This window comes from Xiphophorus maculatus, chromosome 22 (genome assembly GCF_002775205.1).
Source record: "Xiphophorus maculatus strain JP 163 A chromosome 22, X_maculatus-5.0-male, whole genome shotgun sequence".
NCBI classification, from domain to species: domain Eukaryota; kingdom Metazoa; phylum Chordata; class Actinopteri; order Cyprinodontiformes; family Poeciliidae; genus Xiphophorus; species Xiphophorus maculatus.
Window position 1 is genome coordinate 12,865,238 of NC_036464.1, and position 21,784 is coordinate 12,887,021.

The window sequence follows — 21,784 nt, forward strand, 5'->3', positions numbered from 1 at the left end:
GCCAGCATCATGCTGTGGGAATCTTTTTCTACCACAGGAAATTCATTCATCTGTTCAGAGGAACAGATGAATGAATCTGTTCATTCATCTGAACAGAACAATACTGATTGAGATCAAAGCATTTTCATGAGTCAGAATGGCCAAGTCAAAGTCCAGACTTATTTCCAGTTGACAACTTGCCAGGATTTCTGTTCACAGATAGCCTTTCTCCTGTCTGTCCTGCCTGAGCTGTATTTGAAAAGAATGAGCAAACATTTACGACCCTGTATGTACAAAGTCGCTACAGACATATCCCCAAAACACCTGCAGCTGTAAAAGCAATGACAAGTATTTCTATAGACTCAGAATGATGAATACATATGCAAGGCAACATCGTTTGATTTTTATTAACTGAAAAAAGAAAACTAAACCATAAAATATCCCCTTTCCACTTCACATTTATGCAGCGCTTTGTGTTGATCAATCACAAAAAAAATCAATAAAAAAAATCAACCCACACAATGTGACAAAACGGTAACAAGTTAAACGATATTTAATAGTTCTTTACAACCTGAGTGGAATCTTTTCTTACAAACAAAACCTCTGGAAGCTATTGCTTCAGGGTTTCATGCAGGGACACTGAATTAGGAGAAATCACATGGGGTTGTTGACACCGAGCCAACAGAGGGAAAAAAAAAACTATTACCTTGTGCTAGGGTTACAGAGAGCCTGAGGAGGAATGTCTTTGTCTCATTCAGGGACAAAATCTGCCTCTGCTCCCAAAATAATAATGAAATGTAAAGTAGACTTTAGTTCTCTGGAACTTTAACAAAAATACATACATAAATAAATAAAATCCAGAGAACTTGAGTTTAATTTTCTTTTTGTTGCACAGTAGAAAATAAGGAAAGTTCATGAATTACTCATTTATTAAAAATATGACATGGCACATCCTGAGGAAAGCTGTACTTTATCCATGTATCCTAGTTTCAGGAGCAAAACGAGGGAATTTCCTAGTTTGGAAAACCCGTCTCCTGAGCGGAGTGGTCGGGGGAGGAGCATGCTGGTATAAAACTCCAAAACGGAGCTCAGTGCAAACGCTTGTCTTGTCTCCAGCATGGCGCTTAATCTTCAGGCTGTCTGTCAGTTCGCTCTCCTGATCCTCTGTTGCCTACTCACTGCAGGTAAGAACATGTTTATAAAACAGTTCTTAATAAAGCCAAAGTACATTATAGCTTCTGCAAAAAAAAAAAAAAAAGCTGGGTGAACAAGGACTCTCACTCTTGCTGTGCCTTAGTGGATTAACCTTTAATCTTGTTTTTGTGTCTGTGCAGTGAGAGAGGCGGACGGCACATACGTCCCCGGAAGATGTTTGTGTCCAGAGACTACAAAGAAGATCGGGGGGCAACTAACAGACCTTAAGGTTTACCCTACAAGTGCCACCTGTAGCAACATTACAGTCATGTGAGTTCCAGACGCTGCAGGCAGCCATACATCAGCCAACCTTGAAATATATTAAAAGTTGTAGTAAATGTGTTTTATTTTTCTATGTGCTTTTCAGAGTGACACTGAAGCGAAACAACTCAAATGTTTGCTTAGATCCTGAAGCACCACTAGGGAAACAGTTGATTCGATGCTGGAAAAGGTAAGAATCTTAACAAAACACTTATCTCCAGAGTGTCCCCAGCAGTAATAGTTGAAAATATTGCATCTTTAGGGGTTTATTAAGGAAATCAGAATGAAAGGTAGCTTTTAAAAACAGTAAGCGGACCATATAATACTTTCAGCTTAGAGGTAAATTGAAACTAATCTGGAACAGGGTGGGATCCTACTTCACATAAATCACTCCTACCTGTATTTGATTGTTCTCAAGCTGTTTTTTGTAAATACAGAGCACCCAGTTTAGCACTTTGTTGATCTTTCCTACAGATCATGTTTAAGTGTTTATTTTCCCATTCAAATGCGTGATATTACTTCTAATGCTTTTTATTTCCTTCTCAGAGCTCAGAAGTTGGGCTGCGATGTGAAAGTGTGTCTGCGGAGGAGGAGACGGCGAGGCGGGCGCCGGCCGAGGCCCCAGCAGAAGGCAAGGAGGCACACCAGAAGAACATCATCTTCACAATCCAAATAGTTCAGCAGGTTGACAAACAGCATAAAGCTACTGTGTGGAGGGAAGAGTGTATGGACTGATGGCTGCTGCACTGTTTTTTGTGACTGCAGTACAACAGTGCCTGTTTTAAATACTTTAAAAAAAATCTATAATAGTAAAGCTCCTCCTCATCATGCTCCCTTTAGTTTTTATCTAAGCTGAAAATCTGTATTACTTGGCAGCAGGGGGCTTTGTCCCCCCAATGAGACTAATTTTATTTCTATGAACAAAGTGACAGGTTTCACTTCGAGGAATTGAAAAAGGAACTGTTTGTGTGTAGTTACACACAGCTGGAGAAAGTGTGCCGTGTATTTATTTTTATATATATAAACTTTTTGAAGCTGTTTTTATAAATAAATATAAAAGAACAGATCTGGTATCGTGTGATTTTTTTAGGCTCAAGCTTTGATAGTACATCACAGTTAAAGGAAGGAGAGGATAAGTCCGTCCTTAACAGGACATGAGGGGTCAGTGGCACCCTGGCCTCTTTAGTTAAAAAACTCCAGGATGTGAGTCAGCAGCTGCAAGAAAAACAAACTAATCTTTCTTAAAATAGCTGTACAATAATGTGTATTTAAGCTATAACAAAAGGAACTATATTAAGTCAATTCACAGTAGAATTTGAGTAAAGCAGGACTGTCAGATTGATCTAAAGATGTAAAGCAAGAGTTTTACAGCACAGATCAGAGTACAGTAATAATGTTTTATACTTTTATTGTTGGTTGTGCACAACAGACATTCCTGTTTGAATGAGCCACTGGATGTTGTGTTAACTCATAAATATGCTGCCTGAGAGGTCTTGTAAAAGTATTTCATAAGCTACATCCAGTAAGAGCCACAAGAAAGGACCTGTGTAAATAACACAGTTATCCTTCAGCCCAACATTTAATAACAGATACAAGCTCCAACCTGCACTGCTCCAATCCTGGAGAATAAGAAGAAATCCAAAAGGCTTTCATATAAACTCTTGCGAAATCATCATGTGATCTCTTTCCCACCAAACGGCTAACAGAACATGGGTGTGAAATGGAAAGTGAAAGTAAATTTTACAACAGGATAGGCATTGTTAGAGGGAAATAAAATGCGGGAGGGATTTTCCATAACTGCTCTGTTATCACCACAGTGAGTGAAAGTCAAATATTATGGAGTGAGGTGGTCTGATTAAATGTTAACCTGCAAAAATTGCAAATTAACGGTAGAAAGTTACAAATATACATGTAGGTTTTAATCTATAAATATAAATTTTGGCTAAATGTTCCATAGCAAGTCACAAAGATGAACATGGTTTTTGTAGCCTCAAGCAATATTCCGGCAAACTTTTGGCAGAAAATTTGATAACAGGCAGAGTGATTTTAATTAATTGGTTTCCTGGCCTGCACCTAGCTTTTAATGATGCTTTAAGGTTGTTGCCAGCTTAAAGTTACTGCCATTCCAGATACTTGATATTATCCTGCTTTATTTACTCCAAAATGGTTTTGATGAGTGTTTGGCATGATTAAGAACATGTTTAACCACTGGTACACTGTTCCTAGGATTGAAAACTTTACTTTGACTCCTCCAAAAATCATTCTCGTTTTTTGTGGACAAACAGCTCAATCGCTGTCTTATTTGATGGTAAAAACTTTTCCCCAACATTTGGCTTGTATAGAGAGTTAATCCAACTTTCTATCCATCTTGCAGCTGTTGATTTTGGAACATTCATTCTTGGGCAGCATCTTCTTAATCTAACGAAAAGCAAAACTCCCTTCCCGTTTATAATGTTACTGGTGACTAAATCTTTACAAACAGTAGATTTGATTAAATGGCAATATTTATTTATTGCCCAGTCTTATTTCAGATGGACCTTGTGACTGACTGACTGACTTGCATTTCTGATTAAAATGACTTAACAACCTACTGTAAGAAAAAAGATTTTGTCTGCAAATATTTTTGGTTTTATGATTTCTAATTTCCTTTTCTTCATACAAGGCTGCCTTTGAAAACACATTCCACATTGGTTGGGCTGCACTGCACAACCATCAGAAGTCACTCCCTTATCAAACATTAATAGAGATACTGCAGGAGAACCGAGAAGACAACAATAAACTCATCCCACCTACCACCTGTTAGACCTGCTGCGCCCTGGCAGGCGCTACCGGCCCATTAGAACCAGGACAAACAGACTTATGGGACAGTTTCTTCCCATAAGCCACAACATCACCCTGAGTGCACACATGCACTGTCCAGTCCAACCCCCATTTATCTTTTACCCTCACCACTGTCACCTGCACGAGGCAAAGACTAATCTTACAATGCAATACAAGCATCCTATTTCTATTTCTAACTCAATAAACAAATGAAATTATGCAAAATTGTATTTGAATTTTAAAACAGTGTGTATCTCATAATCTGCATTTGAAAGAGAACATCCTCCATAGACTATTGCGAACATGTAATCCCACAGCATCGTAAAGCTGAGCCTAAGTATATTTGCCACTTGGCCTGTGATCAACCTTTAATAACACACATTCTTTAGACAAACCCTCTCGCAACCAACGTGAGCCTTTCAGAGCAAAAGAAGTGTCCTATTGATAAGATAAGATAAGATAAGACAAGATTAGATTAGATTTATTTGTCATTGTCATCAACAGATTACAACGAGATAGAGATTTGCTCGACTCGAGTTAAGATGCAGGTTATGTGTATATACATAATATACAAAGATGAGGTGCAGCAGAGACAGGGTGTGGTGCTGAAAAGGACTTCAGGACCATTTCCAGAATATACACTCTGTTCAAAACAGGAGAGAACATGCAACCAATTAGCTTTTCAAATATATTGACAAAGATACATTTCTAACTGAGAAACTTGCTCCCACACGCAAGAACAGTTAGTAGAATACCCTCTGCTGCAGGGCAGCAACAATAAGGAACAGCACCCAAACAAAAGATTATGGTCTTATTTGCACATATAGGTGCATACTGTAATGCACAATGTATCAAAGTTTATTGTTATTGTATCATCACTGTACGCAATTTTCATTTTGTAAAGAACTGCCTGGAGAGTAATAAATGGAAACTAATTATACAAATACAATGAAGTCAGGCTCTCTATGCCTGTCCAATTTTGTTGAAATGGGGGTATTACATAAACTTGCATTTTGAGCTCTATCATCTTATAATGTTATTCCCTAATAAAAAAGAAGTGTTGAATGATACTTGAATCTTTCATTCAAGTATCATTCAGAGGTGCCAAGATATTTGCTCTCACAAAGTGACGCATATTTCCTAAAAGTTCCTCACTGGAGCTGCAGTCTCCAGTTGAGAGTCCCCTCGGAGAGCACATCTCACCTTCACAACTCCTCCAGACTAGCAGCAGCAGAAATGAGCAAACACCTGGTGGAACAACGTGTCTGCTGAGCTCATCATACGAACTACTCCTAGCTCCTAGAACTAGTCCGATGCACCTAAGGATGGTTGTACAAGGCTTAATGGAGGGGCATTGATGAAGGCGGAGTGTCAGAAAGAGTAGGAGCTTCTTAAAGAGACAGAGACCCAATTTCAAGGTGTTTAATTGAGGAGCCAAATTACTTTTAAGTTGTCTTTGATATATACAACATTTTTATAACAACTAAAGGTGACATAGTTACTTGATTGTGCTATAATATATGATGTGCCTAGAAAATACATAATACCCGTCTTTGACATGTTTTCCTAAGATTGTACAGCGCAATCAAGAGTGTCCTAATACATTTCTTCATAAATCAGTCAGTATGCTGCATAATATGACAGTTCACACAACAATGTTCCCACTTCACTTTGGCTTAGTGTTTTGATGAAGTGATGCGTGTAACCATTCTTCCTCCAAAAATGGTTGTTGCAATAGCACTAAAAGAGTTCAGCATTGTCTGCATCTGATCAGGAAATGTTCTTCAAGTCTTTTACTAATTTGTTTTAGTATTGTGCAACAAAGTTTAAACAAGTTTCAACACACACTTTCTTCATTGTTTCTAATTGCAGCAAGTGTGCATAGAGGAAACTACAGTTGAGCGCATAACTTGTTGCTGTCATTAGAAACACTGTACCTGCTGCCTAAAGACCTTCGTGAACCTCACTGTGAGAGAGTGAGTGAACTTTTTAAAATTTTATTATTTGATCTATGAGAGGCACCTGACCAAGGTTGGTGAAATGATCTTTTCATTTTCAGATTATGAAAATGATCAACTGCTCTTAATGAAACATTAAAAAGTTTAGAAATGTAGCTGTAGACATTGCTATTAGTATGTTATGTAACAGTAAGACATTTTCTGAAAGTTTCACTGATGTGTCCTAATACATGAGTGTAACTCATGGTTAATGGTAAATCTTTTATAGACCATCAGTTAATATTAACTCTGTTGACAAGGATTTGCACATAGCAGAAAGAAACATTATTAAATATTGACAGGATAAGAAATCTCAAACCACTGACTCACATATAAGCATGTGTAGTTAAGGAGTTAAAAACTTCTGATAGATTTTACACTGTGATGCTGATGATCCAATGGTGTCACCTAGTGTTTACAGCAAGAAGTGCACCCTTTTGTCACAGATGATCCACTAGGCCTGCGACAGACTGGCAACCTGTCCAGGGTGTACCCCACCTTTCGCCCAGAACGTGAGATAGGCACCAGCACCTCCAGACCCCACTAGGGACAAGAGTGTAAGAAAATGGATGGATGGATGGATCCACTAGGCAGCGCTTCATATAATCTGATCTCAAGATTTAAAAGGCAAAGCCAGTTGGATGGAAGAATATGACTTACTTAACCCTCTGTGACTAATAACTTCACAGACCTTTCCTAACAGGGATTCATTTAATTTCTGTGTGGTATCGAAATACAGTAAAAGTAAGAGGAAGTACTGTTAATTTAATGGTGTCAAGTTATTTTTTAATAAAAGTGCTAATATTGAATATTTTCACATGTTCCATTGTGGGCCATTAAAAACTCCTTCAAAATAAATGACAGAGTTTATTCTAGAGGCAAATGCATGAGCCAGAGCACAGATTGGTTAAGGGGAAGAAAAAAACAAAAACAAAAAAAAAAAACTGAAGAAAAAATTGCTTACATTAGCAGTAGCAGCTGCCACAAAAATCAGGAAACAGATAATACTGTCTGGGTTTGAGAAGTGATGTGTAAAAAGTCTGATGGTAACTCGTCTAAAACATAGAGAGTATGAAAAAATGAGACATTCTTTCCTTTCACACTGGTGTTTTACTTTATACTAAAACAAAACACACCATGGCCATTTTATGTAAAAATCCCAAACAGAGGCCACATCAGCACATCTGATGACCTCTGTTCCTTTCCACTGTCAACCAGCCAGAGAACTGAGAGAGGATATCCATAAAAGGATGTCCAGACTGTTTCTAATACATATTTATACACACTAAGAGGTGCATCAATTTTCCATAACTTAAAGGATTCTAGTCTGTCACCATTATGATAAATAATTTAACCTTCACACGTGTCTGCACAGAAGATGGACTAAGCTTGATGTATAGTGCTTTACAAAAGTATTCATACGACTTGCAGCTAAACATTTTGCTTCAAGTCTAACGTTAATCTATAGGTTTTTAAGGTAGGCCACACAAGGCAGTGCTTTAACATAAGAAAAACTATGCATATTTTTGCCTTTATTAGGTAGCTTTTATTGCAATATGGTTGCCTTTTTTTCTGGCACTCCTGCAGGAGTCAACAAACTATTAAATGGTGTCCAAAACTATTAAAATGTGTATTTTAATCTTAGATAAACTAACTGCCCTTGAATATTAGTAGGCAAATTCCAAATGTTTCATCCATCTCTCAGTGTAAAGCTGCTTTGTGGAGGTCTTACACTATTGCTACAGAACATTAGAGGACAAACTAACACTGCACATCACCCTTAACCTATAGAAACAAGCACCACTGATAGGAAGAGGGAAGGAAATAAATACAGGGCAAGGAAAACTTTTGAGAGGAGGTTTACCTCGCAGGAGTATAACAAACCTAAACACATATCAGTGGTTCTTAAACTTTTCATAATAAAAATACCTCAGTAAATAACTGAGGTTTCTTAGTTGTGTTATTTTCCAGAGACAGTGCAGAAGAAAAAAGCACAGGTACAACATATGGCTGCCCCATGTTAAAAGCATATTGATCATTGCACTAATAAACATTTCTGATAGATATGTCATCAAATCTTTCACACTCACTGTAATGTGTAATTTCCACAGGTACCTGCAGTGTTTAAAAATATAAAATGTAATGAGAGGATACACAGTTTTTATGGCCTATTGCAAATTATAGTTAGCTTGTCTGTGAGGACAACAGCTAGCATATTGCACTAGGGAATTGAGAACATCAGACACTCATGTTGGGTTTGGGTTGGGTTCAACTTCAGAAGTGATTGTGGATTTAAAGAAAAAGTCCAGTACACCTGATGCTTGAAATTGACTGTTTGAAATTAATTGTCAAACTGTATAATGTGTCCAATCTAATGAGTGTTTTGGGACAATCATTGATTCAGGAATACAATTTGATTTGAATTGTGAAGCAGCACACAGAAAATGGCATCACAGTTTGTCTTTCCTATAAAGACTTTTCCCCTTTCATAATTACAAGACTAGTTTTACATTATTACAGATATTTTATTGAGTAGGTTTTATCCTTTTCATCCATGTCTTGGTTCTGAATGGTAGGGACAAACTTAATGAACTTCATGAAGTGACCGGAGGACATGTTTGATAAAATTCATTTTAACCCAAAGTCTAAATAAGTATTGTGCATATGTCAACATTTTTTATTAAGTTTATTTATTTAATTATGTGTATTTCTAACAAAATCTTGCAAATCTATTTCTTATAGTCCTTTGCACCATTTTTGGTGTATTTTGTAGCTGAAAGGTTTTACATTCTGTGGTTTTATTACAGCCTGAAGTACTTTCTGTTTATTTTTTCTCTATATTTTCTCCATGTGAATATTATCCATTGTTTGATTTTCATCTGTGATATCATAGATAGATGCTCTTTTAACTGTTAACTAAATAAGCAGCCACATCCCATTGTACTTAGTTATTTACTGTTCATTTAGTGTAAGTTCTCTAAATGTTCTCATGTGTACTTCTCTTTTTCTTAGTTTCAATTTGACTCAAAAATACATTTTACTTGAACAACTCATCAGTTTTCCAACTTGTTAAAAATTAAAGTTAATGGTTGATGTCAGTATTTCCTATGGGCACTACAGTCAACTTGTGGTACTTATATCACTGTTTTATGGACTTTGATCAAATCTTGCGCATGTGTCAGGATGGTCCAGTTAAAGTCCACAAAATTGAGACTTTGTGGTAGGGTACAGCTTCAAAGTTGCTCAGATGCTCTACTTTCAGTCTAAGTGTTTGGGAGTATGGGTTAAATTTTGGGGTATCAAAGAAAAGGGGGATGGATACAAACACATAGTAACTTCTAATTTGGTTTTCTAAAAAAGTATGTTTTAACACATCACAGTTATCTGTTGTGTTACTCCATCAAATTCAATCTCGATGAAATGCATCAAAGCTTAAGACTGAAACGTAACAGTGTGAATTAGTACTGTGGCCAATGCAATATATTGTTCTTTCTGTATTAAAGTGATGCTCAGCTCTTCTCTTTGAGCCGTCTCTGTCCCAGTGTGTGTGCTCTCCCGGTGGACAAAGAACCCTCATTGCAGCCTGTGATTGGTTTGATCATCCCGAAATCCGCATCTAATTATCGCACCTACAGCGGACAGCGGCGCCCCAAGACAAGAAACGTCAATATAAAAAGCTCCAGATCGCATCCAAAGATTGTGCAAAAATAACGATTTGAGCATAAAAACCCACATCAGAACAAATGTGGGTGAGGAGATGCACCTTCAGATTAATTGATGTGGTCATTTCTAGTCTTGCGGCTATCGCTGCACATTTAACATGAGAGCAAAGCGAGCAGGAGCTCACTAAAGTTACATTAAAGCCACTCCCTTCTGTATTAATAATTTTAGCACAAAAAGTGGAAATTTACCGCAATCCAACTTCCGAAGTAAAATTATTTTTTTATAACCACAGTAAACTTCCCCGCCTCTTCATCTTGCTGTACAAGCCCCTCCTGCAGTAAAATTAATGATATTGTCTCCTACCATAACAGAGTGCGACCCCGTCCTCTTCCGTGAGACTACCAGCGATGTTTTCTCCTTATCTTTTCTAGTGTTATGCCTTTTTGCTCAAGCGGTATTCTGACAAGGGACACAAAACGAACAAGGGACAAAGCCAATAGAAGCAGGCGTCGCCTCTCCTCAGCCAATCGCCGTTCAGTGTGGGCGGGACCGTATTTACGGTACTCTCAAAACCATGCAGCGATAAAGCTTCAGTATCTGATCGTTGTCTCAGTAAAATACCTAATCACTGAGAACTTTATTCATTTCAAAAAGTGAAATATTATCTAGATTCATTAAACACAACCTGGAATAACAGAGTTTAGACTTCTAGAAAAATTAAAATACAATTTAAAATAAATACAAATTAGAAAAAATACACATGATCAAAAAGGTTTGATGCAGAAATGTTATGTTCATACAATTAAGGAGAAGACTGTTCACTTAAAAGGTGTCTAGCCAGTGACACCCTCCTCAAGATAAGTCGGTAAAGAAGCGGTCTCTATACAAAGTGATGTATCAGAGCATATTATGGGAAAGTTAAGTGGAAGAAACAAGAGTTTTTTTTGGAGTTTCATGTGACGTGGATTGCTCAGAACATCAAGAACCATCACATACAGATGTATAGTATGTCACATTTTCTGACAATAAATCAGAGAAAAATACCATAAGTGTTTCAATGGTCTATGAAGTAAAAATGACAGAACTTATGCTTAGAGGTCCAGAATCCATTTTTTAATGAGAAAGTTATTATTTTATTTTTATATATATATATAAAAAAATAATAATAAAGATTCCAGAGTCTGAAGGTCCTGAGGAAGGATGCTCAGAATCCAAGTTGCTAAAGATTCAGTGTGAAGTTTCCACAATCACTGATCATTTTAAGAGCTTTGCAGTGAGCAAAGATCATTAAAATAAATAGAAATAAGGGGCACCAGGTGGCTCAGTGGAGGAACATGTGCACCATATGCAGAACTTACAGTCTCAACAGGCTGTCCCAGCTGCATGTTCTCTTCTTCTCTCTCTGCCCTGCTTCCTCACAAGCTGTTGATGAATAGACTAGTAAAAAAACTGAAAAAACAACAACAAAACAATAGAATTAACACCGTTAAGTGCATTCCTCTTTAGGTAATGAATGTACTATATGAGTTTCAGTTTTCAAATTGAATTACTTACATAAATTAACTTCTCAATGACACTCTATAGATAGAATATTCTATGGGTATACGCTTTCCACTTGTCCCAGTGCACAGGTTTTTCTTATAATTTATAAAAATCCTCATATTGAACTGATAAGTAAACAAACAAAACCTCCACACAACTTGAGCTAGTGCATATTATTCTCTCTCTACTCAGCAGAGCTGACGTTCCTGCAGCCTGGGAAGATTTATTTCACCCATCCTGTTTTTGAGTCTGGATCTGCCATCTCAGGAACTATGTCAGAGTGGAAACAAGAGCTGAAGGAAGTCTCTCTAACCCTGCGTCTGAATGGGAGCTATGATTTACCATGCACAAAGGAAGTGAGCTGTTCCAACAGCTGACCAACTTCCCTCTTAGAGAACAACTCTCTGTAAAAAAGGAAAAAAAGGGGAAAAGATGGTGGAATGCTTATGAAAATATGCAGCCTGATTATTATGGGGTCACTCTGCTGCTAATTTACCAGAAATCTTTGTGAGGGAAATAACACAACTCAGGATGTGGGCCACTGAGTGAATTCAGCATGCTCTACACAAAGACTCTGTATTTTTCCATCTAATCTCGCCTGACTCGATTCACATGTTAAGACACAAAGCAATCAAACAAAGCAACGGAGAGAAGTAGCTGCAGGGGATGTGATTTGTTTCACTTGTTTAAGCTTTGGGATATTTCTGTGTTTTCACGTGTTTGACACCAGATATATCTGTGAAGAGCTTTTTTTTTATGATGAATGAGATGCTCTGTTCTTATTGATTCCCTCTGCTGAGAGATTGCTGTTTTCAGCCATACATGTTTCACACCTGCAGCTGAGTGAACAAAGGACCAAGAGGTTTGGGGTGCATTCTTTGGCAAAATAGCACTATTGATTTACAACCTGAACAAAAGGGGATCGTGCATCTTTCATACCCTGATAAAAACCAGAAGAAAACAAATCTTTTTCTTATCACCCAGGCCCACACAAATATGCTAATTTCATGATTTATGAAGCTATGTTATGATCCCTAGACCACAATAGCAGCCACAGTAGCATGAGCTACTATTAATCCATATTGCGGTGAGACACAGGCCTGTGATAGTGGTTGTGCAGGCTATCTTACATTTCTCTAATCACCATAATAACATGGGCTCCCCTCCCAGAGCTCCGTCTCCATGGTCACCGCTCACACATGACATACACACAATGAGGAGGCTTGAATGTGACTAACACATGCGTCCACACACGTCTGCTCTTTCTTTTACACACTTCTGCATATTTCCTTTTTCCTCTGAATGAAGAAATCAGCTGATCTAATTTATGAGCTTATGAATAATGCATGCTTCAGTAACTGCATTCGTCCACCTTAACATCTGCTCTTCAATCAATGCTGGCTTAGCAAAAACAGGCAATCAGACTAAAAGCTACCACATGCTCGTTCAGAAACAAATGGTTTTGTTATTTTTTTTTTATTGCTTTTGCAGTGATATTTTGGACATTTTTGAAAGGCAAAAATAAACAAATTTGTACATTTACTGCAAATGGCAACAATCAGTATCTTAGCCATATAACCAGAGCAAAAGGAATGAACAACACCATGCTCGTTTGGCTATTTTCCACTTTTGCACCAAGTCTGAATACATTATGCGTGCTTCGCAGTTTGCAAAAAGGAGTATCACTTGTTCAGTCAGTGATCATAGGTGCAGTGTCTGAGGTGGTGTCTGGTTCAGACTCATTCATCTCCTCCATCTCCCTTTCCACAGGCTCCTCCCTCTCTCTGAACCAGATCATCTCTTTCCACCCCCTCTTCCTCCTTTCTGTGTGCGCAGGTGCTACTGTTTGCACCTGCTCCAGCATGGCCTGGACGCTCTCTCCTCTGTCCTGTGGCTCAAAGCAGTGATCTGGGTCTGTGAGGGCCATTTCCCCTCCCTTTCTTCCCATCACTGCTTGGAAGAACGAGGACGTGCCGTTGGAGCCAGATCTTTCTGTTACAGTTGTTTGGCTTTGGTCACCATTGCTCTCTGGTGGACTCTTGGGAGACTTGGTCTTTGCTTTCTTGCTTAGTATGAAGTTGAAAAATGCTGTTACCAAAAGCATTGATCCTGCAGTCAAAAATTACATGCCTTTATTTATGGGTTGCCAACAGAATACTGGATGCCTTGCAAAAGTATTCCCACCCCTAAACATTTTCCATATTTTGTCACATTACAACCACAAACCTTAATGTATTTTTGTACAACATAAAGCTCAGAATTCCATAATAATGCAAAAAGACAAGTTTTCAAAAGTTTGGATAGAAGGAGAAAAAATACAGAGCAATCCTCAAGAAAACCTGTTAGAAGCTGAAAGACATCTGAGACTGGGAAGGAGTTTCAAATTCCAGCAAGACAACAAAAGTAAACATTCAGCCAGACCCACGGTGAAATTACTTAGAACCGTATTCATGTGACACAATGGCTCAACCTAACTCAGTTTGTACAATTTGCAAAGAATGATAGGTAACAATTCCTGTACTTAGATCTGTTGGAATTTAACATTTCCTAAAAGATCAGCAGTTGGGCTAAATGCAAATGAATGCAACACCTTATTGAGATTTGAATTAAAAATACTCAAAAATCAAGTTTTTTTAAAAATTTCATTTCACATTTATACCTTAATTTGTCTGTTGTCTAAACTATGAAGAGAAGATACCGTTGCTTGTGGTTGTAACAAACTGTGAAAAAGTTCAAGGAGTGTAAATACATTTGCAAGGCACTTTTATTTTCATAGTGAAAATAAATGATGCTTTTAAAAGTGTGCAAATTTTTTCTTACTGCATCAGATTCAGGCATTCCACACTTACCTAAATACAAAGCCATCAGGTTTTAGAGCAAAAGTATTTACAGCCGTTAATGTTGCTCATGCTATTTTTTACCTGGGATGATTGCGTGCCAAACCAACACAGGGTGCAAGAAGCAGACCACTGACATGATGGAGTAGTAGAGGAATTTATGAAAGCCTCCAACACGAGCCATCTTCCCCCACAAGACAAACACTTGCCAGTTTGGAGGACAGCTGCAGATTAAAAGGGGAAATCATGAGAATAGCAGCTGGAAAGTACAGTCTACAATGAGTTTTACATATAGCGTTCTTTCTTAAAAATCTGAGACAATTAGAACAGGTAAAGAAAGACAAGTCTGCCCTCTCCTGGACATTCAAGTTCGGTAATAAACCAGAACATGTGCTCCAGATGCTTTCAGCTGAGATTGTGTGTAGAGGTTTAGCAGACAGTATCTTACATGCAGTGAGAGTAAACAGCACCTACTTGGAGAATCAGTGTGACATTCTTATTTCTTCTTGGGACGGATCCTAGTAGGAAATTTTCTCAAACTAAAAGAATATAGCCTTAAATGACACAAGCAGTTTGACACAATGTTATGTTTAATCAGCAGGCATTTGTATAAATTTCCACTGTTGTTTCTGCTCTTGTTAACGTTCCCATATTGGCCACATCCAGTTAGCTATGAGTAATTTGCAGCTGCATGGGAGATGCTAATGCATTCCAACACTGATCAGCCTTGTCTTGCAAGCAGATGGTCAAAATCCACAGCAACAACGATCCAGGTTAAACTGAGAATGACAAACTGGTCTTTTTTCACATTCTCAGTTGGGGGGAGATAAATGATCATTTGTAAGACAGATCATAAAAAATAACTGTTAGATGTGAACTCAAAACATTAGAATAATTTTTTTTTAACAAAAATGATAAAAACTCTCAATCAAAAGTGAACAATATTAAAACACATAGTAAGACTGTGGTCACTTTAAGTGCCAGAAGGTTTATCTTAGAGTTTTGTTGATGATAGAATTTGTCTCACAGCTGTGTGGTTTATGGTGCATTCAATTTGCCCTTAAAATTCACAATTTCAAAGTTCCAAGTTGTTTAAATAAACAAACCAACATCCTGCAGTTGGGTCTCAAAGTAACCCAGAGTTCAATTGAAAATGGCTGCTTTGCATGTAAAACACATTCAATTTAACCAGTGCGAACTACATATTTGCTCTTCTGGTGGTTTTTATGTCACTAAATTAGAACCAAACATGGCATAAAGCAGGGAATATGGTTCTTTAGTGTTTCAGTTCTCCAAATGGAGGGAGATATGCTGTTATTAGCTGGTACTGCCAATATTACTCATTCATTCACACATTCATTTCTAAAACGCTTTAAAACAGAAGGGGACCAAGTGAAAAAAAAAATAAAATAAAAATACAAGATGACAAGTTAGTGAATTCAAAAGGTTTTCCAATTTGCTACAAGACTGAGCTTAACTAAGTACTGTCACCTATCTAAAACCCAAATTTAACTGGACGTTACTCCATCGTTATGTATGTTCCTTATTCAAAAGTTCCAAACAAATATTTTTAGGATGGTTGTGTACTTACGGAATACACATGGACAGTAGGGAATCCAGAAAGTATGCCAACTCAAACATCATGATGCCGACAGAGGATGTTCTGCCGAAAGGGAGAAGCATGTCAACAAGCAGCATGTCAGTGATGCAACAATTCTTATGTGCTATAAACTGCATATAAATAGCTTGGTTTTGCATTTTTGCAGACACTTTTAAATTATATTTTGTGTGGAGACAGCTTGTGTTGTGTAAAAACAAAATAAACTGTCTCTGTCCCAGGAGAGACATTTTCCTCCAGCTTTGTGGGAGTTTGGCTTTGATACAGAATAATATTAGGAGGAGGAGGAAGACAGCTCCCCCTTCTGCACTCTGCACCTCTGTTTAGCCTTTTGACTCCTTCCCATCTCTTTTGCAAGCCTACAAGTGTTATCATTATAAGACAGATTATAACCAAAAGTAACTTTTTTAAAAGCCCACAAACCACTTTTATTCTTTGATATGCCATATGTTGCAAAGAAGTGGTACAAAAGTAGAATAGAATTAAGTTTTGTAGAAATAATGCAGCATGAAGTAGCTTAGAAATGTAAGCACTTACATCAGGTAGATGCCAAGGCTGTTGAATTCTCCCTGTTGGACTGTCTCTACTCCCACCGCGCACAACACTGAACAATAAAAGAATAAATGACTTACTTAGTGTTGGAGTAATTAGCAGATTTCTTCCACCAGATGTCAGAGTAAGATCATTATTTGCTGGAGGTTCTGCTGGACTAGGATAAAGACTTCAAACTAAGATAAATATGTTTAATATTTTCACAGGCCGACTTTGTTCTCTGTTTTTCCCACTATATTTCCCAACAATACTTTTCTGTGTTTTTCGCAGTCTTTCTTGAGGCTCTTATGTTTTTCTTTTTAGTTTGTGTATAATTAGCATAACATAAAAACTAACCTAAACTTTGCTTTAAAGCCTATTTTTTCATTCTAACCCCCTCAAACAGAACCAACTTAAAATCATCCATTAAATTAAGCACCAGTATTTTTTGTAATTGTTTCTATTTATTCTCTCATTGTCACAGAACTTTGATAATAGCTTGCTCATGCTTGGAAAAAGACTCAAGCATTGGTGTCAACAAATGACTTCACAATGAGTCAATGACAAGTCCAGTGTCACAAAGCCAGTTTGCCCAATTTTCTAGAAAAGGAATGCTGCATCATGCCAAAAGTCTGTGCATTAAATTAGATTTGTGCTCTCATAACAACATCCAGATGTCTGAGATTCAAACCAGCTGGTACGCAATCATGACTAGAAAAAGTCTTGGACAATTCAGTGGTTTGTAATCACATCGATTCATAAAAACTTGATTTGTAAACATCAAGAGATGTTGGCTCCTCAGTAATGCTAACAATACCGTCCATTTCTACATTCTTGCAAATAAGCTAGAGCAATGCTATCTGGTATCACATATTTCAAAATGAACTTTGGAAGAAAAGATAAATGAAGAACATAGGTCTTGAATTGCCAAAGAGGTGAAAAATCATAAGTTGCTCATGTAAGATCTTTAGAAAGTTTTCTCAATCAAAACTTCAGTATAATTAATTTTGAAGTAGAAAAAGAAGAAAATACATATGTAACACCAAGCACCAGCTTGTTCAAAAACAAGATGAAAATGCCTAAATTTCTGTAAGATTGTTTACAGACTGACTTTGCAAACTATTTTTAAAAAATATTACAAATTTTGCATATAAGGGTTCTCTTGTAATCCTAACTGATCAAATCCAGAGTAAAACTGACTCTACTTAAATTATCTATTTATGCAGTGCATGTCTTATTTCAATTGAAAATATCAGTAAGAAAGACAAAAATAGCCTTGAATTAAAGTTGGAGCATAAACCTTCTAAAAAGCAGATAAAAGCCCACAGAATAGGTGAGAAATTCCTTCCTGGTTTAAAGGAGCGTTTACAAGCTGTGATACTTGCCAAAGGGGTTGTTTCTGAACATTGACCATGTCCAATGGCAACTAAGATTTTGTTCCAAATCTAACACTAATAAAAAAAAAAAAAAGAATTAAGGAAATAATACGTTACTTTTTTGCCTTTAAAAATCAGGACATCTCCTTTTTTAGCTGCATTTTTATAATACTGTAAAAATGTTACTTGTGAATTTTCTTCAGGCCACTTCACTCACAACTCTAAATGGATATCCTGCAAATTTGATTACTGACTAAAACATCTTTGAAATGACTGTAAAACCCTCTTTGTATAATAACCTGTATTTTCCCTATGAGATAAGCTTGGCAACGCAACGATCGCTGTTTAGCACATGGAAGCAATTTCTTTGGCTGGTGTTCTCCAAAATCCAGAGATGCAATCTTTGCTGGAGGGAAGCTGTGGGAATGTGACTTAAACATGTTCTGGTAGTTTGGAGAGTGAGAGGGGAATTAACGCTGCATATAGCTCAGCTGGACATTAACATACATGCGCTCCCTGCATTAATGTCTGCAGCGAACACACACAGAGGCCAAAGGGGTGACTCAGACGTGGAGACGCGTGAACAGGGCAGCTGCTCAGACAGAGGCACATGCACACACGCACCATAAGCATACATACAGTACATATGTTTTTACACATAAAAAAAAAAAACAATGCACACAATCCTGTTGTGGGCGTAAATGTAAAACAGCTTGTTCAGTTAAGCCCTATAACCCAGCTGGATATGAGACTTATCACTGGTATGATGTGAGGCACATGTCTCCAAGTTAATGTTAATTGTCTGCAGCTGTCTGAATTTAAGAATAGGGGTCCCATGTTTTTCAAGGAGGAACCTAAGAGCTGCTTCTTCCATGTAGGTTTACTGTGCTGTGGGTAATCGGGTGTCTGAGGAAACCACAGGAGGAGGAACAATGATAGCTTACCATCAAGTGTGCTTTTATGTGTGCTACAGTATATATCAACAGAGTGGTGTCCTTTGGGGTCAGGAATACAGTTGATCTTTGTTGAAATATGATTTGTTATTGTAATACAATGTCTTGTAAAAATATGCTTACACCTTGAACTTTTCACATTGTCCTTACATTGTAACAACAAAGGTCAACATATTAAATAATTTAATGTGATTTATAAACTTTAGAAAGTTGAAGAAGTCTTCTACGATAATTCACATTTTTTATAAATCCAGAACAGGTAAATACTTAGCAGATTTAGGAATCTCAGCACCTGTTAGACGGAGATCTGGCCAGGTGTTAACCTCTCAGAGCAGGGAGTTAATTGGGAGGAGCTTAGCACCTTGGATAATGATAGTTAGGTAAGTTTTCTGTCAGGATTGCCCTGCATATACTCCACTTCATCTTCCAATAATCTACCCTCACTTGATTTCCTTTTATTGCTTAAAAAAGCATCATAACAACATGCTGTGCTTCCATCACAATGAGATGCGCTCAGAAGAGTTATGCGAGTTTTCCTCCATAGATAGTGTTTTGCATTTAAACAGAAACATCTCGTCTGACCAGAATACCTTATGGCCATCTTTCATCTTAGACCTTTTAGATACTTTACTGCAAAACTCCTGGCTTCTTCTCCAAATAATGCTGTCCTTTTCTGACCTATTAACTGAGGTGGCAAAACCATTTTTCAGTATGTGGACAGTTGTGTAATACTGTTTCCTTTTTTAGATTATGGTTTAAACATTGCTCTTTCAAAATATTTTTTTATAACCAAACTTTGCATTAGACTTCTTCATAACTGTATTTTGTCTTCTGTGCTCTTTAGTCTTCATTGATGTGGTTTGAGTGCTAACGTTCTCTAGCAAACCTCTCAGATCTACACAGAAAAACTGGATTTGTATTGGGATTAAATTAGACACATTTATTTACTAAATGGGTGACCTACATCCAAATGCACACAGTTTTTAGAAGTTTTTTCAGTGTTTTTAAAGAAATCCATTTTTCTCCTTCCTCTTCATAATTAGGCACTAATTTTGTTCAAAACATAAAATCCTAGTAAAAGACATCAAGTATAATGACTGTGACATTTCAAAAGTAGAAAGAAAATCTATTTGTATAAATAGTTTTGTAAAGCACTTTACAATTTAGAATATCCTTTCAGTCATAGCAGCAGTTAAAACAAAAGCCCTGGTGTACTGCATGTTCTGAATTTTTAATAGCCTTTTTTTGCTGCCTTGATCCCCAAAAGTTCACAGGGTTACCATGAATTGGTAAATAAATCCCTTTAATTTTAACTGAATCCCTCTTTAGACATTTCTTTTTTGCAACACTTTTCAATAAGGCCCACAAGTCTTACCTGTTGCTGTAGAAACACCAAGGATCCTGCAAGCGCACTCCACCACAGTCCACCATACGCTCCCAGAGTTTCCCATATTATTTTCACTGGTTTTTTTTTTATTTTTTGTTTTCAAATTCAGCCTCTATTTGTGCTCTTAGAGTCTCGTCTCTAAAGATGCATTCTACATGGACAGTTGACTGATAGTTTGGCGAACAGTAACAGCGAAAGTTGTGTAATCCATCAGTGTCGTGATGCGAAGCCCCCCGGAGAGGACAAGCTCACCTAAATAAAGTTTGTGGCTCACTGCTCCTGTTGCTCCAGTAACTGCTAATCACTCTCACACAAGCACGCAGCACAAGTTTTACAAAGGCTTTCTGCTCTTGCACCAAGGTGAAACTGTTCAGCTCAGGGTCATTTGATCAGCCAGTCGCATTTTGCATTTAAGCTGGTTAAAAATTACCTCTGAAGAGCTAATATGAAACTGCCCTACATGCACATATACAGCATTAACAATAACTCCAGTAAAGCTTTGAAAACTAAAATAAATAAATGACCAGAACTTCTTTATTCCCCTTTTTCTCGGGTTATTTTAAAACATTTCCAAGCAGTGTTATCTGCCCATCTTAAAGGCATCCATCAGTGCCTACAAGCTCACTGATTGCAGCTCTGTTTCAGCATGAGTGTGCTCTGACGGCATGCAAACTACAACTTGCGTCAGCATACATAAAAGCAGCTTCTACGGTTTTGGAGATATCATAAACAAAATTCACTTTAACGCACCAGTGAAACTGTGTATTAGGAGTAGATTAATGGATGAGGGACAAAGCAGCACAGAAACAAACGGACCGCCTCTGACATATTCACACATGCATGAAAGTCAGAACAAATAACTGGCAGGCCTGAAACTTGGCGGAGGTGTGAGCTTGTTCAGGCACAGCAAAAGTCTTCTGGAACAAGAAAACAAAGTCACAAAGTTCACAAATGCAAACACACACGGATTCCTGGAACAGGCCAAAGTAAGCTAAATAAATCTCTCTAAATCTTCAACAAAGACCCGTTTGTGTTATTGTACCAGTTCCGCTTGTTTCTAGCTTAGGAATCAGGTTATTTGTGGGTTGCCACTGAGAAGGTGTGTGGCCAAAACTGCAGACAGGAAATATGAAAAAGGAAACTAATCCTGTAAGTGACACTGAATAATATATACTCCTTCATTTTCACTTGTTCCCTTATGGTCTTGATAAAACACAGTCACATTTATTGCTGTAAAATTTGCCATGCTAAACGATTGCAGTTAGATTTTAAGGTAAACTTGGTGGTGGACATTTCTGCCATTTTGCAGTGACGCAATAAGCACATAGTCAGCAACACAATCTGATTGGCCATTACCCAAGCTGCTTAAAAAGCTGCTCAGTCAGTTGCACCAAAGACAACAAAATTGTCCGAAGTGATTCACAGACTGGATCATGACACCAAAATATGCAGCCTTTGCATTACACATATGTTTAACTGGTCTTGATTGAAATATCTTGCAATCTGTGGTGTGTTTTAAAAAATGTTCTACAAGCATTTTTACTTATATGCATTTAAATGTGTTTAATAGACTGTTTATGTCTTCAAATGTCTAACTCATTATGGTTATAAAGGGTACAAAGGGTA

The 21,784-nt window shown here is 37.4% G+C and overlaps 3 protein-coding genes across 4 annotated transcripts in view; 1 reads left to right on the forward strand and 2 right to left on the reverse strand.

The window, feature by feature from the left end:
- The window catches only part of rassf4 (Ras association domain family member 4), a 29,987-nt gene extending 18,623 nt beyond the window's left edge, over window positions 1–11,364 (reverse strand). The window contains exon 1 of one of the 2 annotated variants that reach the window (XM_023327300.1): window positions 11,273–11,364. The gene's annotated coding sequence lies outside the window, so the exon portion shown is untranslated. Of the gene's footprint in view, window positions 1–10,277; window positions 10,386–11,272 lie in introns of those variants that run through there. The other variant, XM_023327299.1, reaches the window with a different exon arrangement.
- LOC102231635 (C-X-C motif chemokine 2-like) lies at window positions 1,054–2,494 on the forward strand. The gene is made up of 4 exons (XM_005813421.3): window positions 1,054–1,163; window positions 1,314–1,443; window positions 1,541–1,624; window positions 1,981–2,494. The coding sequence occupies exons 1-4, from the start codon at window positions 1,097–1,099 to the stop codon at window positions 2,108–2,110; spliced, it is 411 nt and encodes a 136-aa protein (XP_005813478.1). The 5' UTR covers window positions 1,054–1,096; the 3' UTR covers window positions 2,111–2,494.
- A 1,758-nt stretch (window positions 11,365–13,122) lies between the features above and the next one.
- tmem72 (transmembrane protein 72) lies at window positions 13,123–20,470 on the reverse strand. The gene is made up of 5 exons (XM_005813428.2): window positions 20,147–20,470; window positions 16,449–16,515; window positions 15,885–15,956; window positions 14,378–14,517; window positions 13,123–13,565 (listed from the first exon to the last, which is right to left on the reverse strand). The coding sequence occupies exons 1-5, from the start codon at window positions 20,220–20,222 to the stop codon at window positions 13,147–13,149; spliced, it is 774 nt and encodes a 257-aa protein (XP_005813485.1). The 5' UTR covers window positions 20,223–20,470; the 3' UTR covers window positions 13,123–13,146.
- Between the last annotated feature and the right edge of the window lie 1,314 nt (window positions 20,471–21,784).

Coding starts and splice junctions, on each gene's coding strand:
- LOC102231635 (XM_005813421.3), top strand. CDS start 1,097: ATGGCGCTTAATCTTCAGGCTGTCTGTCAGTTCGCTCTCCTGATCCTC. Junction 1,164..1,313: donor CTGTTGCCTACTCACTGCAG/GTAAGAACATGT, acceptor GTGTCTGTGCAG/TGAGAGAGGCGGACGGCACA. Junction 1,444..1,540: donor TGTAGCAACATTACAGTCAT/GTGAGTTCCAGA, acceptor TGTGCTTTTCAG/AGTGACACTGAAGCGAAACA.
- tmem72 (XM_005813428.2), bottom strand. CDS start 20,222: ATGGGAAACTCTGGGAGCGTATGGTGGACTGTGGTGGAGTGCGCTTGC. Junction 16,516..20,146: donor TGGTGTTTCTACAGCAACAG/GTAAGACTTGTG, acceptor TTTATTGTTCAG/TGTTGTGCGCGGTGGGAGTA. Junction 14,518..15,884: donor CTACTGTCCATGTGTATTCC/GTAAGTACACAA, acceptor TTTAATCTGCAG/CTGTCCTCCAAACTGGCAAG.